The 17,714-nt window shown below is 53.1% G+C and overlaps 1 protein-coding gene across 1 annotated transcript in view; it reads left to right on the top strand.

The window, feature by feature from the left end:
* MEGF9 (multiple EGF like domains 9) overlaps positions 1–17,714 on the top strand; it is a 51,383-nt gene that overhangs the window by 19,512 nt on the left and 14,157 nt on the right. The window contains exon 2 of the mRNA XM_055819719.1: positions 8,145–8,346. Coding sequence (XP_055675694.1) covers positions 8,145–8,346 — 202 coding nt within the window. The remainder of the gene's footprint in view (positions 1–8,144; positions 8,347–17,714) is intronic.

Raw genomic sequence — 17,714 nt, forward strand, 5'->3', positions numbered from 1 at the left:
CAAGACAGCTTTACACCTGTGAGTCTGACTTCTTTGATGCATGTTTACTGGAGAATGAGCTGGTTCAAAGCTCACTGCGCAGGTTGCTCACTCATTTAGCTTCAAAAAGGAAGGGAAAGCAATGAACTTGGATTGCACGGAGGAGCTTTCAGGAACTTCTCAGAAACCAAATGCCTGTATGTTTGATTGCAGGTGCAGGGAAGGAATAAAAATAACTAATCCCAGGGAGTAAGCAGCCTTTGCATTTGTTTAAGAGAGTCCCGGCTGTGGGTTAGCTGAAGGAGCAGAGCAGTCGTGTTGCTCGTGGCTGGCAAACTGAAGTGGGGAGTGATGCTGCGTCTTTTTGAAAACGCAGAGGGGTGACACGGTCAGGGCTGAGCTGGAGTTTGGCCAAAACCCCAAGTCTGCCTGCTTCATGCAGATGAAGAGTGGTTGTGTGGCTGCTGGCGACCCCGAGAGCTGGGACCTTGGCTTTGTACTTCTTTCCAAGTGATGAGAGAGATTTAATCTGGTTTAATTTTCCTCAATAAATATGTTTAATCTTTTAATGATATTACAAGTGTTGTATAAGCATTGAGAAATCATTGTTTTTTTCCCCCCTCTTGACCCATACAATCCTTTTATGGAACAACACAAGTGTGTAAAGCTCTTAACAGCATTAATGTGAACGATGCTGTTCTCTTCGCCGGCAGCATGCCTGACGCTGCGGTGCCCCAAGCTTGATGGAGTCCGTAAGTACCTTGGATCTGATGCACTCGGTAATAAAGCGAATGCAAAATAACAGAAGACACTTTTATATGTATATAATTTTGTTGGGGGTAGGCAGAGGTTCTCTTCCTATCACTCTGGTGTTGCATTGTAGCCTCAAGTGAGAGTGAAGCACAGGTCTGAGCCCCTTAATGCATCTTCGTGATGCGAGAGTTGAGTGTTATTTTATGCCAAGTGCCATCTAGATGCGAATGAATCCTAGGACTTGGCAGCACACCTCTGTTTAAGAAGTTACAGTGCATCAGCTCATCTCTGATCCTGTTCTCGCAGGAGCTCGTAGCCCGCGGCGGCGGCTCCTCGGCTCCCTGTGGGGGAGCTCAGCCAGCCTGTCCCCCCTCGTGCCACAAGCCGTGGGCTGAACCAGGGTAACAGCTCCCGCACGCACGGCATCACCTCGCTTGCACCCCAGTGCCCCAGTGAGGAGTGATGGAGTTGAAAGCAAAAGCCAGTCTGGGCCAAGCGCAACCACACTGAGACGGTGGCGTCAGAGACGTGGAAGGGACGGGCTGGAGCTGGCGGGGTTTCACAAGGGCTGGGAGAAATGGGACCTTCTCTTTCAGCAGACAGCAGCCTGCGGCGAGGCTCACAGGTGCTCTCATCCTGCATCCTGTGCTGGGATGGTGCTGTCCTGACCTTCGTCCCATCACTGGGGGAGGTTTAGAGCACCGGTGGATTGTACCGAGGGGTTGAAACCTCTCGTCGGGGGGTAAGAGAAAGAGCCTGTTGAGAGGCAAGGGGGAAGGAGCAGTGGTGCAGCACAGCTGTGCCTTTGCCTGTAATAAGAAAGAATTCCCAGTGGAAATAGCCATGTCTAACTCTTTAAGGGGGATTTGTGTGTTTGGGGGGAGGGCTGGAGCTGCAGCCATCCCTGAGCAGTGGAAACGAGGAAAGAGTAAGAATTGTCAGGCTGGGTCAGAGCAAAGCTTCACCTGCCCGAGGCTTCTTCCAAGAAGAAGATGCCAAGGCAACAGGGCACAGTCCTGACATTTTGCAGCCAGCGTTTTGGGGACTTTCCCATCAGGATGCTTCTTCAGCTCTGTTTAACAGCTACCAGCAAGCCTGTCCTCTGTGAGCTTATCCAGCCCTCCTTTGAAGCCATAGTAGGTATTTCTGGCTCCAGAACATCCCCTGACAATGAGTTCCACAATTTAATTACAAGGGGAAAGGAAACGGCCTTGGATAGATTTTTAAACCTGCTGCCTGATCCCTTCATTCCTGTGTTGTCAGAAATGGTGCCTGGAGAGGGATTGAGAAGGGGAAATGAGGGAGAAGGGAGAGGAGGTGGAGCTTGAATTTTTGGAATAAAGTATGGGAGTGGGAGGAAACTGCAGAATTAATACCAAAGCGGAGTCTTTCCAGGGACGGGATGCTGTCGCAGGCAGTGAGTACACGAGCTTCACCCTTGCTGTGCAGATGGATGGGATACTGAGTTGGTGCTGCTTTAATGTTTGGGAGGTCAGTGGTGTGGAGTGAGGTTACGTTGGTATAAACCCAGTGTAACCATGCTACAAGCATTTGCAATCAAGGAGTGAGTGCCTTCAGCCTTGGAGTGGCTGGGCTTGCGGTGGCTCACCCTGAGCCGTGGGTAATGGAGGGAGGAGGTGAGGACACCTGGCTTTGCCTCTACCAGCAAATGGCCGGCGATGCCCCAGCCTGGCATCATTACTGCTGTTTTAAATCCGGCAGGATGGCTGTCGGGGCGCTGGGGAGGTGGGGTACCCGCGGCGCTGTGTGTTTGCATGGTTCATGCCAGGCTGTTGGCTTCAGCCCTGCAGCACCGCGCTGGGACCGCACCTCTGGCTGCCGGGGCAGCACGAGCACCCAGACACCCAGCAGTACCTCCAGGTTATGTGTGTGTATATATTTATTTTCCTTCGTCACGTCCAGAGAATAGAAAATGGCTGCCTCCCTGGGGATGTTTTTGAAGCAGGACAATAAATAGCATCCCTGGACTTCACAGCTTGCTCTTTCCGCTGCATGTTCTTCTAACAAAACATGTGCATCTTGGATTTTCCGTATTGGGTGCCAGTGAGCAGCTGACATTGATCGGGATTTGCGCTGTTTCGGGATGTCCCCAGCAGATATAGTTTCATATAGACATCTTTGTGTGTTTCGTAGTGTTTTCTTCTTTTTCTGTTTGTAAATAGTTCACCCATGTTTAAATTATTCATTCATTAAGTGGCTTGGATGGGAGAAGGAATCATGCTTAAGATACATGCAAAGATCTTAAAACACTGCAGGTCTGAAAGGATGTAAAATAATTTTTCCACCAGAACGAGCCCTATGTGAGCACTGGGAGGGAATGGGAGAGGAAGGGATGTGTTGTCACGCCAGCCCTGGCTCGGGCTGGGATGTCGCTGGGGTTCGCAGGATCGGGCTCTGCATCGGGGTGGGATGTGGAGGATGAGACCCCTGCTGGGGGCAGGCTGGGGGGCTGGTGCTGAGCACTGTGGGGCTGGGGCTGGCAGCTGCGCTCCCGGGGCTCTTCAGGCCTGGCAGGCGCGTGGTTGTGTTGGTGCAGCTCGCAGCCACGGCAAGTACCCAGTGCAGTGACAAACAGAAATAACTGTCCTCCAGTTTGTTAGTAACCTCTGACTTTGGCATAATAATTAATCAATTCAGGGGTGCAGCTAATTGAAATTGCATATTAAATCTGTCTCTCCCATACAGCAGCATGTCCCTTGCTGTAGCAAACTGTAAACCTCTTCTTTTGCACCACTTGCCTCTGAATGTGAAAAGCGAAGTTTAAAGTGCTGCTCGTGAGGGGAGCGGGGTTTGGGTTGGGGTTTTTGTTGTTTTGGTTTTGTTTTTTTTTGCTTGAAGGAGTAACGTGGCAGTGGTATGCGCTGTCATAGTGCCTCTGTTCTGGGATCTCAAAACATTATCAGGCTGTTGATTAATTAAAGCCTGTCAACAGCTTCGCCAGCGAGGGTGGTGGTTGTTAGCAGTGATGCCCAAGTGCACGGTGCTCTCTGGGGCAGGAGGGAGACTGCGATGCTTTAGAAATGGGAAAATGAGGCAGAAACGGGCAGGGTTCAGGAGCCTTGGAGGGGGTGGACACCCTGCGGATGGGGAAGCTGAGGCAGAGTGAGGGCGAGCAACTATAGCAAGCTGGGGAGAGCTGTGAGCTGGAGCTCGGACCAGTGCCCTGTCCCTGAGAGGTCTGTGCGCTCGGCTGCCGGTGCTATCCCAGCCTCAGCACGGTACCTCCAGCCGCGGCTGCACAGCCCAGTGCGGCGCGGCTCTGGGGTTCATCCACCCTGTTTGTTCCTTTGTGTTTGCAAAAGCTCTGGGTAAGGTGTTTTTGAAGGTTACCTTCAAAAGCAAAACATTTGCTTGAGAAAACTGAATAAAGGCTCCAAAAACCCAGGCTCTGGCCAGGAGCCAGGATAATGTTCCCTAATCTTCTTCTGTGGCGCTCATCATCTTTGCTGTGTTCCCAGAGCCTAAGAGACGTTCATTATTGCTCTTCCTTTTCTGGATTATTCTCACCTTCTTGAACCCGGCTGCCATGGGGACAACAAAGTGCCTTTTAAATTAAGCCCGGGGTTTTCATAGTCTGGTACATCATCGTGTCAGACCTTGACGCTGCGCTAGGCAATGGATTTTAATGCTGCTGTCTGCTTCCCCTCTGCACCGCCCCCCCCCCCCCCCCGAGGGGCTTTAGGGCATTTCTGGGTTGCAGTAGCCAGGCGGGCGCACGAGCCCAGCTGGCTGCAATACGGGTGCTTTGGGGGTGGGTAGGGGGGACCACGTGTGATGCTGCTCCCTGCGGTGGGTCGCCGTCCCTCCCCACATATCTCCGGGGTGGTTTGGGGGAGGCAAGGCCAGTGAGGAAACCACTCTTTTGGGTGATTTCTTCTGTGCTTGCCCTGTTGTGCCTCATCGCACATTTGGGGGGCGATTTTGCAGCTTCCCGGCAGCTTCCGCAGCAGACGGGCTCAGCTCCGCGCCCCCCGGCAGCAGAACCAGCCTCCCCCGGTGCTGCCAAGGCAGCTGGAGCCGGCACTCCACCAGCCTGTGAACAAAAAGCTGCTTTTTGCCTGTGTTATTTTGGATTATTGCAGCATTTCTCTCTCTCCCAGGGAACCGGCGTATGCAGAGCTGGCAGTGTCTGCGTCGCTGCTGAGTTCAGCTGCTGAGGCTGAGTCGCCTCCGGGTTTTGACCCAACTTTGTGCAATTTTGATGGGCAAAGACCTGTGGGGGGAAAAAAAAAGGCATCGGGAAGTGTCTATGTGTGTGTTTTTGGAAAGCTTACGTCTTTCCAAAAGCATCTCAGTGCATGAAGAGCCCTGCTGTTGGAAGGAAAAGCCAGTTTGGTAGCTGGTGCCGTTGCCAAGATCAACCCAAAGTCAGCTGCTTCTTCCAGCAAGGCTGTTAGTGTTTGCATCCCTCAGATAAGGCAGCGGGGCCCAGCCGGATCCTGCCTTTGCCCCCCGCTGCTGCCTGGGGCAGGGGGGGGGCTTCTGTAGTAGTGGTGACATTCCCAAGGGGCTGCACCGTGGTCTGGCAACGGATGGACCCTTTTGATGGATGGTTGAGGTCCCTTGATAAAAAGAGCAAAAGAAATGTGAGGCTTTTGCCAATATACGCAGCTCCTCTTCTCTGACTTCTGGGTTTTCTTATTTTTGCCATGGCTGGTTTTCTGGGCGGCTGATACGCTGTCAGCGCCCGTTCTCCCCCTTCCTGTCAGTATAATACACTTGGGGACAGCCCTCCTTTTTCCCCTAGTGCGAGCATGGCCACAAAACCAAGTTCATAAAGGGGCTACAGCACAGCCCTGTCTCACTAAGGGCCTTTCGGGCTCTCGCAGTGGACGAGGCTAGCTGTTTTTTACAGCAGCGTGCCCAGGTACCGGCTGTGCCCCCGTGTCCTTTTGGGCTCCGGCGGCTCCCAGCAAGCCACGTCCATTGGTGCTGGCTTGCATCGTGTACGGGCGGTCCCCATCGGCATGGAGGAACTCTTCCCATCACATGCACGGTGGCAGGGTGGCAGCATTTGGGTGGGAATTTGACTTGTAGCACCCGTCGCTTTCCAGCCAAAACAGCCGAGTGCTCAGCTGGTGCTGCGGGAGCATTGGCATGGCCTGGGCGTGCGGCCGGGGGCGGCTCTGCCTGCGATGCTCCTGCAGCGCCGAGGGGGTCTCCATGCGGAGCAGCTCGGCGCTGCTGTGCTGGCCCTGCCCTCTCAGCACCCCACATCACCGTTAGAATTGCTACAACGCTGCTCCTCTTTTTCTAGTCAATTCTAGCAGGTCTAACGGCACTGCGTGTAATGGGCTTTGAAAGGTGAGTTTGTTTTGATGCATGTTTGACAAACTCCAGAGTGCTTTTGCTCACCAAGTTTTCGCAGCTCCCCTTGGCTGGGAGAAGCCCAAGTGCCCCAATAATGAGGTTCCGCTTGGGTAATTGAGAGGGGAATTTAGTTCGTTACATGAAGTGGCTGCTGAAGTGGATAATCGCAGATCTTGAGGTGTTTGTCCTATTTGCTAGTTTAGATTGAAGAAAATTTAGGTGTGATTTCATAGGTGTATAAGTACAAAATGGCTTCTGTGGGGATGCTGTGCATGTGCTGGTAGAGTAACAAAGCTGCGTTTGTGTGTTGGAAGGAAACAGATGAAAATTAAAAGCGCGGGGGGCTATGAGCAGCGCGGTGGTGCAGCCTGGAGAGGTCCCACAGCTTCTGCATTTCCCTTTTCGGGGAGAGGGGCACCCTTCCTCCCACTTGGCTGGGAGCATCCCTTGAGATGGCAACCTGTTGTTGTGGTTTTGTGTTCATTTAACGTGTTTGGCCAGCTGCTGGTTAAGCTGCCTTCCCATCCCGTGGCCCCCCCGGCGAGCGTGCCTGGGGCGAGGGCTGCTCCCCAGGAAGGGCCAACACTGCGGAGCCTTTACAGGGCCGCGGTGATGCAGGAGACCTTATGGTTTGTGTTTCCAAAGGTACTCTGAGGTCTTCAGTGTGGTCCGATTCCAGCAGGTTACTGATGTATTCATAAATAATTTATTCCGTCCCTGGGTTTTAAGTGTGGCTCAATCCAGGCACCTGCCAGGGGCCTTTCCATGGGCTTGGGGCACAAGGGTGCAGTAGGGATGTTAAATAATCTGAATACTCGTGCTGACATGGAGCATTAGTCTTCTTGACATGGTTCGAGCTTTAAGTCAAGTTTTCTTGGGATGGGGGCCTGGCCTCTCCCCTCTCCATGAAGCGCACTGAACACTGGCATTTCTTAGGGAATAACAAATACCAGTGGTTGTGTAAAGCCCCCGATGCTTTATGCACTATTTGTGCAAATAATCCTTGTTTATAATTCACTCTTGGCAGGAAAAGACTTTAAATTATTAAGGCACTAAATATTTTGCAATGAAGGAACGGAGATAAAGCTCTTGGCGAAACAAATTGCTGGGGAGAGGTTGTTCTCTTCAGTGTGTTTGGTGCTTTAAAGTATTACGAGAAATAATGTGCGGGGGGACTGGGAATTCATCATTTGATCAAAAGATTTGCTTCTCTTAAAAAAGCGGCTGCTGGGTGGATGCTTTCCATAACCCCTGTAAATAAGGAGTGTCCCCAAAGCGCATGTGGGGGTCCCCTGAGCCGCCCCTTCTCACTGTGGGGTGGCCTGTTGTGGCTGAGGTGGTGAAGGGCAGCAGCTGGGAGGTCTCCATCCTGCTCCCAGCTCCAGCACCCTGGTTTTTAACACCGTTTTCCCATGCTCAGCACTCCCCCGAGGGCGGATTTTCAGGGGAGCTTGGGTGGCTGCAGTGGGGACCCCTGCCCTGGGCCCAAGCACCCAGAGCTCTCCTGGCCCCCGGCTGGGGCACCTGGATCTGCTCTTTGGGGGTGGGAGATGCTGGTGCCAGTTCCTCGTGTCGTAGTGTGAACGTCAAGGTCATCCCACTGGTGAATTGGGGGTGTTCCACTGGGGTGAAGTGGAGGCTCTTCTAGTTAAGTGATTTTGGCCACCTGCTGCTGATTTTATGCTGGTATTACAACAGCCAGTACTTGTCAGCTCCTGGGGTCAGGTACCAGACAGCCGTGAGTGTGCGCACGTGTGTGCGCGTGCATATACATCCAGCCCTTCTATACAGCTACATATATATGTATTTAAGTAGTTATAATCTCCTAGCTCTTTTTGAGAGAGATTTGAAACACGAACCATGGGGGTTCGAACCACAGGGTGCTCCCAGCATTTATTTATTTATTTATTTTTAACATCTCAACATTTTAAAGCAAATACCATCCTTACGGTGACGATGATTCCACCCTGGGGTGAGCTGGCGGAGGGCAGCCGTGGCGGCAGTGACGCTGGCCCTGCTGGGGCTCTTGCTGGGCGACGTGCCCCCCGCACAGCGGTTTCAGCTTCTCTTTCCCCTTGCAGGAGACCTGTGCAACTGCAGCGCCGTGGGGAGCGCCAGCGCGGCCGAATGCAACGGCACGACGGGGCAGTGCCCCTGCCTCGAAGGCTACGCGGGGCTGCGGTGCGAGAGCTGCGCCCATGGGTTCTACCTGGAGCCAAGGAGCCAGCGGTGCCATCCCTGCGGCTGCAGCCCCGCCGGCTCCAGCAGTGCCCAGTGTGACCAGTGAGTAAGGCACCGTTTGGCTGGGCCTGCCGGGGGGGGGGGGGCTGCGTGCGCGGCTTTGGAGTCTGGGGGTGTTTTGGGATTTGGGGTGTGGATCAAGCAAGGATGGATCTTGTCACCTGGTGCTAGTATTTAAAAAAAAAAAAAAAAAAAAAAACCAAAAACCAAAAAAACCAAAAACAAAAACGCAGGAAGGAAGCTGGCCTTATAAAAATTCATGAAGCATATTCTTCCTCTCAAGACCTGGATTATAAAAATACCCGTAGCTGTGGCAAAAGCCCCGGCAGCCCGCAGGGGAGTTAACTCGCATTTCTGAGTTGTAGGAAGCAGAACCTCTCCCTCAATGGCTTGTGCATCCATCAGTCCCTATCAGGCGGGACTGCCTTGAGCCAGGAAGGGGAGCGGAGGCTGGGGTGGAGCACAGGGGCTTCGGAGAGGTTTATTTTCTAAAGGGATATCCATTACACCAGTGGCGGGCGAAGCTCTGTGCTCTGCCGTTGCTGAGCATCTGAGGGAAGCAGCAGCCCAGCTGCAGTGTCGGCTCCTGCCTTGCCTGGCGTTTAACCCTGCCGCCTCCTCTCCTTTGCTGTGTTCAGAAAGTTGCCGTAGCTGATGCTTCGAGCTCTTGTATAATGAATGGGTTCCTCTTCATTTCACCTTACCCACCCTGGCATCTTGCCTTTTAAAAGCCAGCACGCAATTTATTTATTTTTTCCCCAGCCAGCGATCCATCAGTTGTTAAGAGATCTGTTGCTGAGCCGGGGGTCTCTGCTTCTGCAAAGAACAGCCCGAGCTGCAGCCTGGCCATTGGGTGCCCCGCTTGTGGGTCCCCTGCCCCTGCTCCTTGGGGGAGACCCCTAACAAATCACCCTGCAGCGACTTCCAGCCTTCCCGGGCTCCCATCACCTGCTGCCGCAAGAAATCGGCAGCGAAGACGATCCCAGAGCCCCCAGCCCTCTCCAGGGCACTGCAAGGGACACAAGACCTGTGCACGGGTGCAATGGGCTTCTGCTGCACCCATTGCCTTGCGCTGGCATCAGCCTTGTTGTCTTTTAGGGTTTGGTCCTAAACCTAGGCTCAGCGTGTGCTGAACACCTGCACGTTCCTGCCAGGGCTGGGGCTGAGTCAGAATCGAAACGTTCTGCAGAGACTTGCTGTTTGTAATTATTTTATACATTTACTTTGTTTCCAAACACTGCTGACGTCCTTCCTTTTTGTTTCACTGCTGCATTTTCTGCTTGCATAAGCTCTGAAAAATCAAAACGTAAAAGTAATGCTCCAGTTGACTAGAGTGACCTTCTTACTAAAAAAGGTGATTCTTGGGGGTGGAAAGCGTAGTGTTTCACTTGGTTTTTTAAGTGGTTGTTTTAGATATGGCAAGATGTGCCTGGAAGCATAAAGCTTTGCCACAGATTAGAAAATTGGAATTTGCTCAGTTCTAATGTAAAGGCAAATTGGGCAGAAAGGCAGATGCTTGTATTTGAGGGCTGGGAGAGGAGGGAGGTACTGCTGGAGCAACTGGGTTAACTGGGAGGGAGTGTTCTCGCCCCGACTCTGAGTCACCAGGCAGCGGGCAAAGCATGGAGTGGGTGACGTCTCCCCATGTCTCACTGCATGGAGTGAGCCAAGTAATGCCCTTGGGAACCTCAGGTGAGATGCTCTGAGTCGGAAAGGAGGATGAGCTGGAATTCGAGCACGTACTGAACCATCACACCCAACCCCAACACGTATGGGCCCAGAAATGGCAGTGGACCTCCCTGCCTTCTCCCCTTCAGCATCGTTTTACAGCCCTGAGGGGTGTGGGAGATGTGGATCCTCAGCCATTTAGAACAGGGCAAAATGTGGAGGAAGCCTTGGGGAGGAGGATGATGTTAACAGAGATCACTCTGTGTTTCTGTTCCCTGCTCAGCGGGGCTTGCTGCAGATGGAGATCACCTCTGGGTGTTTAAAAAGAGGAAAATTAGGTCAGTTGTCTGTGTTGTAGGGCTGGGGGTGTCAGTATGGCTGCAAGATGGGCAGCCTCGTGCATAGCGATGTGGTTGGGAAAATGAAGCAGGATGCAAAATCCAGCTGGGCAAATGCACCCATCGTGTCTGTGGTGCTAAGGCAGGGCGGCCGCAGGCGGCAGCGGTGCAGGGCCAGGCACAACTGCTGCTGCCCTGGGGCTGGGATGGATGGGGGGAGGCATCTGGGATGGGGTACCAGCATGCATCCCTGCAGTGGGGTCTGTCCTGGCGGGTGGGGCAGCCTTTTCTGCATGGCCAGGAGATGTGTGTGTGAGCCCAAAATTAGATTTTTTTTGCTCTTATGCTGGAAGCGCTGGGTCCAGAGACAGAGGTTTGGTGTGTACCTGCGGCTGAGTCTCTGGAGGAGTGGTGCATGTCCCTCCATGCCTCTGGGCAATCCCTGTTTGGGATGAGGCACACAAACATTGCCCAACACCAGCAACCGGCTTCTGTTTTGTTGACGCTAAAAATACAGTATCTATTTATTTATTTATTTAAGCACCAGCCCAACTCTAACTTGCACAAGTTAATTCCGGTGCAGTGGCTTAAGAAAAAAGGGACCGCTGTTCGGATCAGCCTCTGAGTAAAACAGGAGGTAATTTTGGACTCTGACCCTTTCTGCCAGAGGCTGGTTGGAGAGGCAGGCTGCCTGAGGCTGAGCGCTCGGGGCACACAAAACATGCCTGATAGGTTTCAATCAGCTTGCCCAGGCTTTTGTAAAACTGCCTTTTAAAGCACCACCATATGATGATGATGATTATTATTTCTAGGCATGCTCTATGTCCGGCCAGATGGCACACCCACGTACACTGTTTATTAAGTAGACCTCAAATGCAGACCATCAAATAAAAATAAAAAAAAAAACCTTTCCCCAGGCAGGCAGTTGATTTTGGGAGTGAACATTGACCTGACATGCTGTCGCTATGAATGGGCTCCATGGCTGCTAATCAAAGCTCTGTTTTGGTGGTGTTTTAAATTTGATTATCTGGGGAGATCTACACAGATCCCCCTCTGGGATGGCAGATGATTTCAGTGCTTTGGTTTGGGTGATTTTTTTGTTAGATGAAAAGCTGTGTGTAGTTGAAGCCGGAGCTTGCTGTGGCGCTGGATGCGATCCTGGGCTGCTCGGAGAGGGCTGACACATCTTGGAGAGGGGGAGTGTGTTGTCCCTGTTGCGGTAACGCCTAGAAACCTCAGATAAAACCACATTTCACTGGGTTGGATGCTGTGTAGATACTTGCTAAAGATAGCTGTGTCCTGGAAGTGTTCATAGTCCATAGAGGAAGGGTGGAGAAGGAGCTGAAGTTTCAATGGCCATGGTCAAGGTCACAGAGTAGTGGAGGATGAGGCTGGTGACTCATGTGGGTGCCCAGGCTGAGCTGGAGGGACTGCGCTGCCACTGCAAAGCCCCAGGGACGGTGCCTGGGCCGGGAGGGTGCAGGTGGTGGCCCCAGCACATGGCCACGTGGCCCCAGCCAGGGGCTGCCCCCCACAAGCTGCATCTCTCACCATCTTTTGGGCACCTTGAGTTCAAAGCTGTGTTGTCTGTCTGTCATCCGAGGAAGGAAGAACATCCCCATCTGGTGGGAGAGGCAAAGGTGAAGGTGATGCTGCTGGAGAAGGTCACCGCGTCCAGGCTGGCCAGCCCACACCTCCCAGGCTTGCACCCCTGTGCGTTTATTTTTCTTTTTTCTTTATGTGAGCAGAGTCCTGTGCCTGGACTCTGATCTCCTGCTGCCGAAGGCTGGGCAAGGAGCCAAGCCAGAGTGAAGGCAGTCCAGGGGGGTGGTGGTCTCCAGCCCCATCAGCTGGGACAGCGGTGGGAGCGCTGGGGCTCCTCGCAGTGTTTCTGCAGTGCCTAGCACACTCCTGCCCTCCATGTCCTGCCCTGTGGCTTGGCCCAAAAAGCCACTTGTGTCCCCAGGTGACCCGTGGCACAGGGAGCTGGCACAGCAGCTGCTCCCCACGGCAGCCCTGGGATGCGCTGCGGCTCGGCGCGGGCAGGGGGTTGGGGTTGGGGAAGCCTTTCCCTGCTGCAGGGCTTCAGTCGTGCACCGGCATGAGGGGCTGTGCGGGCGCAGCTGTTTAAATGCAGGCGGAAATAATTTTCCTGTGCAAACCTGTCCTCTGGCTGAGTCATTTAAAGGAGCAGGACTGCAGTCGGGAAGAGGCCAGCCTGGGAGAGGCAGTGTGTGGTACCCTCCTGGCGAGCAGGAGGTTCCAGATGACTCTGCATTTTTATTTATGTATGCATTTTTACCTTGCTAGCAGCAGTGGCTGTCCGCACACTGCAAACACAGGTGACACCTGGCCAAGGGCCAGCCCCGTGCGAGCCAGCGCCCCGGGGCCCGGCGGCTCGTCTGCTGTGCCCTGTGCCCAGTGCGGGGCGGGAGAGCTGGCGCTGCCCCCATTTACCTCTTGCGAGGCCCTTGTCCCAGGCTTTCCGAGCCCACCACGTAGGCTTTTGTGGCTTTTCTCCAAAGCGCGGCCCTGCAGCCGCAGGGGCAGCTTGTTTAGCCCACCAGCAACTGTCCCCACGTGGGTGCTTTTGTACCCCGCGCTGTGGGATGCGAAGGTGCTGTGAGACACCGCTGCCCAGCTGAAGGGTTCAGCCCTCGATTCCCCTGTTCCCTGGGAGGTTTTGTGTTTTAAACGAACTCGCCCTGGTTCTAGGGAAGGCAGGGTGATGCACCCTTCGGCTTGTGCTGCACCGTGACGTGCGTCAGTGAACGAGAGCAGAGCTGTGGGTGCTGTGGCGTGTTTAAGGATTGCAGTATGGTTTAGCTAAACCGGGGTTAGCCATCTAAACCTGGCTAGGTTTTTCCAGTTCCCTTAAAAAGCTCTAAACACACATAATATGCTATCATTGTCCCTAGTGAAAACAGATGCATGTTAAATTGGGGTCTGTGAATCGGTTTAAGCTGCTCCCTCTGTCTGTGCCTCAGTTTCCCCACAGGCAGGAGTGCAATGGGAAGCAGCAGCTCTGACGCGCTGCTTGGGGGTGATGCTCGCTGTGGTTCGTGGCTGGTGCTGTAACACGCTGCCCAAGCGTGCAGCGCTCAGCTCCTTTGCGAACTGAGCAGTGTTTGCTCGCGGCGGGCTGGGGAGGTGGCTCTGCAGTGTGCGGTCCTGGCTGTGCACGGTTCATGCGGCAGGCTCAGCGTAAGGCATGTTAGAGAGACCTCCTGTCACTTGTTTCAGTTTTTTAAAAAAAATTAAAAAATACAAAGCATGCATATAAATGCCAAAGTGTTAATTCAGAGATGTTTTGCCTCCTCGAAGGGTTCTCATTTTATGTTCATATTAAAACGAACAAAAACAGAGCGTCCCTGATTTACGCATGGCTGTCCCCCGGAGCAGGGGTGCTGCGAGGCTGAAAGGGGGGTGCTGTTAGCTGGGCACTCTCCATCCCTCTGTGCTGCCTTTGTGGTGGGTTTCTCTTTGGAGAGACTGATCTATGTGACCCTTACTCATGTGGATTTGCAAGAGCATTGCTGGTGAGAGTAAGGTCAGCAGCACTGGACAGTGTTCTTTGTTAAGGTCTTTGAATGAGGGCTGGGGTTTCTGGAGGAGCGTGGGGAGCTGGGCAGGGGTTGCTGCACGCCACGTTCACAGAGCTGGTGTGATGTGGCAAGGCGCAGAGACCACGGAGGGAAAAGTGATAAGGAACATCGGCCCTGATGGCAGTGGGAAGGACCCGGGTGGGTCGCAGGCAAGGTGCACCTTGGGCATCATGCAGTGTGAAGCCATGTGGGGCAGAATTTGGGGGTTTTTTTGGTTAAGTCAGAAAATGCAAAAGAGCTGATGAAATTCAAGGTTTTTGTGGAGCTTCACCAGCCTGCGCAGAAAGGGTGCTCGTGGCCATGGTCTGAGATGAGAGACCTCATGTTCCCAGGGTCTCTGCCCGTCCTAACCACAGGAGGTTATCTGGGGGAAGGCAGTGGAGTTCTCATTTTGCATAGAGAAATATCTTCATTTTTTGTCTTTAGTGGTGTGTCATCACACTTCTGAAATGTCTTTTCTTTGCGTGGGAACTCTATTTCCATTCTACTGTGTTTTAGCAGTCCAGTAAACCACATTGGGCACCGCTCCTCTTTGGAGATAAGACCTTGGGAGCCCAACTCCTCAATGACTTATTTAAAAAAAACCAAAACCAAACAAAACCCAAACAGAACCACCCCACTTTTTCTCTGTTTTAGAAAGACTGCTCTCCCTTTCATAGATTTGCTGAGCACAAACGGTGGCTCATTATCTCCCAGTAATGCCTTGTCAGCATCCCTCTGCGGAGAAGAGATTTTTTTTTTTTAGTGGAAATTGTTACATGTGGACACCATAAAAGCGGAAGAATACCCTGTTAGAGCATATTTTTCTGTGTGCTTTAATTATCTAAGTCTCTCTCCTAGTACAGACTTCTATCCTTCTATCCAGTCGGTTCTCCTCTCTTCCCCCACAAGCAGGTAGAAACTGCACCTGCACCTGTTTTTATTCGGTTGCAGACAGGGATGGGGAGTGAGTGACTGGACACAGCAGCAGGGAAAGGTGGATGGTTATCATCTCTCCTACAGTAATTGTGGCTTCTCAGAAATCCTGTCATTTTGTTCATTTTCCAGCAGGCTTTGCTGTTCCAGTGTTGTCTGTTGCAGACTTGATGCTCTGGTAAACATTGACCACCCTCAAAACCAATACTGGCTCAACTTTTTAAGCTCTTGTGGCTAAATTCTGGTTTGGGGGAGGTGGTGCCCAGCCTGGCTTCAGGCAGTGCTTGCTGCCCGTGCCTTTTTCTGCTGCTGAGAGGAGGCATCAGTAGAGATGTGGGGGATGGAGGGACGATGTTGGCCAAAGCTGATGTGTCCAACGGGGACCAGCCCTGTCTCCCTGCATTCCCCACTGATGCATCCTACGCTGTGTTAAGGTTGCCTGTCCCGTCCCCATATTGCCGTGATCTCCAGGGGATGCTCTGGGAAGCTGGGACACACTATTTGGGGTTCAGACTGTGTAGTTAGTTAGGCTTTTGCTGCTTCTCCTCATGCCAAACCATAGAGGACTCCATCCAACCTTCCAAGGCCATGGTGGGCTTCCCATTGCTTCCTCCCTCCCTGGGCACCAGGGTCCTGGGGGGTGGTGCTGGAGGGCACCCCGAGGAGACAGCACAGCCCCGGACTGGAGATCCCCGGCTTTCCCAGCAGCAGGGGGCATCCTTGGTGGGGGAGACGGGGCTGCGGAGGCGGCAGTGACCAGACAAGGTGGCCCTTTGACATTTACAGAATGGCCTTTCAGAGCTGTGAAGTGTCCCCGCTCCGTCAAGGGCTGCCATATAAACAGATGCCGTCCCCCAGCACAAAGCGAGGAATGCGGCGCACAATGGCCCAATGTTTGCCGCAATAAAGCCCCGCTTCTTCTGCCCTCCACAAAGGCAGCTCTGAGCAGGGCGGCAGGCGCGGGGCTCGGCCGCGGTCGCACTAACCCTTCCACCATTCCCTAAAAGCGTTTTGGCTGCCAGTGGCTTTGGTTTGAGCCGAGGGAGTGGGGAGGTGAGACCCAACGTGAAGCTTCTGGCTGCTCTCTGCTTCCCCACGTGCTGGTATTCAAAGGAACTGACCTAAAGGAAAATCAACACGTGGGTTACGAGGGTTCTCGGTTTGCTTGGGGTGGCTGTTAACAGCGCTGGTTTTCCATGGAAGTGTCTTGGAGGGTTTAGCTTTCAAATGTTAGCTTTTCTACGTTGCCCAGAGAAATGTGAGAGAGATTTCTCTCCTGGCTGCTGTCAGACATCACAGAAAATCAGCACAAAACGAGCCAGGCTCACTGGAGAAACGCACCATTTTTAGCGGTATCTCTTCTGAATCTTCCTAATCTTGCACAGCATCCTTTTGTCTTATTCCATCAAAGTGTGATAAAGCCTTTTCATGAGGGTTGTTTTACAGATGCTTGTAGTTCAGCAGTGTGGTTTTCCTCATTCATAGGGAGCACTGCCGCTGCTGTTAATGGCACACGCTGCCGGCGTGCCACCGGGCGCTGCTGGGGTGAGGGATGGGCATATCTGCAACCAGAGGTTCGCAAGGCAGCGCCTGGGAGGGACGGGGCAGCAGGCGATGCTGGAGGTGCCACCAGCTCGGGGTGGGGGCTGCCTGTAGCCCTTGTGTTCCTCTTTCTCAGGGCAGCCTGGCCCCTCACCGGCTCTTCTGGGGATGGTGCTGGCAGGTGATGTGGCCCTGGGAGGTGCTGTGGTGCGGGGGGTGCATATACATGTGCTCTGTGCTTCACGATGAAAACGGTAAATCTGTTTGGCAAACCTCTCCAAAGCCAGCCACTCCAAAGTGTGTGTGTGGGGGGTTTGCATGGCTCATCCACATGGTATGCCTGGGTTTGAGACCCATGGGTGCTCCTGCCTTCTCTGACTGCCCCAAAATCCTACCAGGCTCATGTATTTTAGAAAATCCAGGCACAGAAGCTTGGTGCTGTACTGTTTTGGCTGGCTCTGACATGGTCAGGCCGTCCCTGGGCTCTCAACAGCAGCTGGGCATCCAGGTTTTTCTGGCATCTGGGAAAACATTCAAAACTAATTTCTCCCTTCCCTCCTCCTTGGGGGAAAAAAAAAAAAAGAAAAAAGAAAAAAAAAAGGAAAAAAAAGAAAATAAACGATTAGAGCTTGCTAAGGGTTTTCTGTTACACCATTAAACCATGCACAGCATGTCTCCGATCAGCCCTTGAGGCTATGGTCCTCGTCTTCCCATCCATCTTGTGTCTGTCACGTCCCTGCTAACTTCAGGATGTTTCTGTGGAGGAGGAGTGGAGACCCATTACAGACACAACTGCACATTGCGATCTGCCTCAGATCACAGATATTGTAATGCTTTTTTTTTTTTCTTTCCTTGTGGTGAGGCCGTGAGTTCCCATGCTGCCCTGTGCTGCGTGGTGCAAGGTTGGGGATTGCCCAGCCTCCCTGGTGGAGCCCGTCCCGTCAGCGCGTCCTTCCCCCGCCATCAGACCTGGCCGAAAATCATCTGCAGGATGCTCTGCGGCTTCAGGCCAGGCAGGAGACAGGATTTTGGAGGTGTTACATGTTCTCCACGCTCAGCTTCTAGGATACTTCCAAGCGGAGTCAAAGCTATCTGCAGTCACCCTCTTTAACAGGAGCCAGAGCAATACATGGAGCTGGGGGGGTCACTGTGGTGTCCCCTGAACTTCTGTAGCTGTGGAGCTGTGGTCCTGTAACACCCCACCGTGGGGAACGTTTTGTTGCCACTAGTGGCCTGGGTTACTTGGCGAGTGATGGGATCTCCTGTGTCCTGTGGCTGTTTGCCCTTGAGTGGAGTGGCAGGGGGCTTGGTGGGGCCAGAAATTAAATCAGACTGGATTTTG

This window comes from Falco peregrinus, chromosome 1, assembly GCF_023634155.1.
Source record: "Falco peregrinus isolate bFalPer1 chromosome 1, bFalPer1.pri, whole genome shotgun sequence".
Lineage (NCBI taxonomy): Eukaryota > Metazoa > Chordata > Aves > Falconiformes > Falconidae > Falco > Falco peregrinus.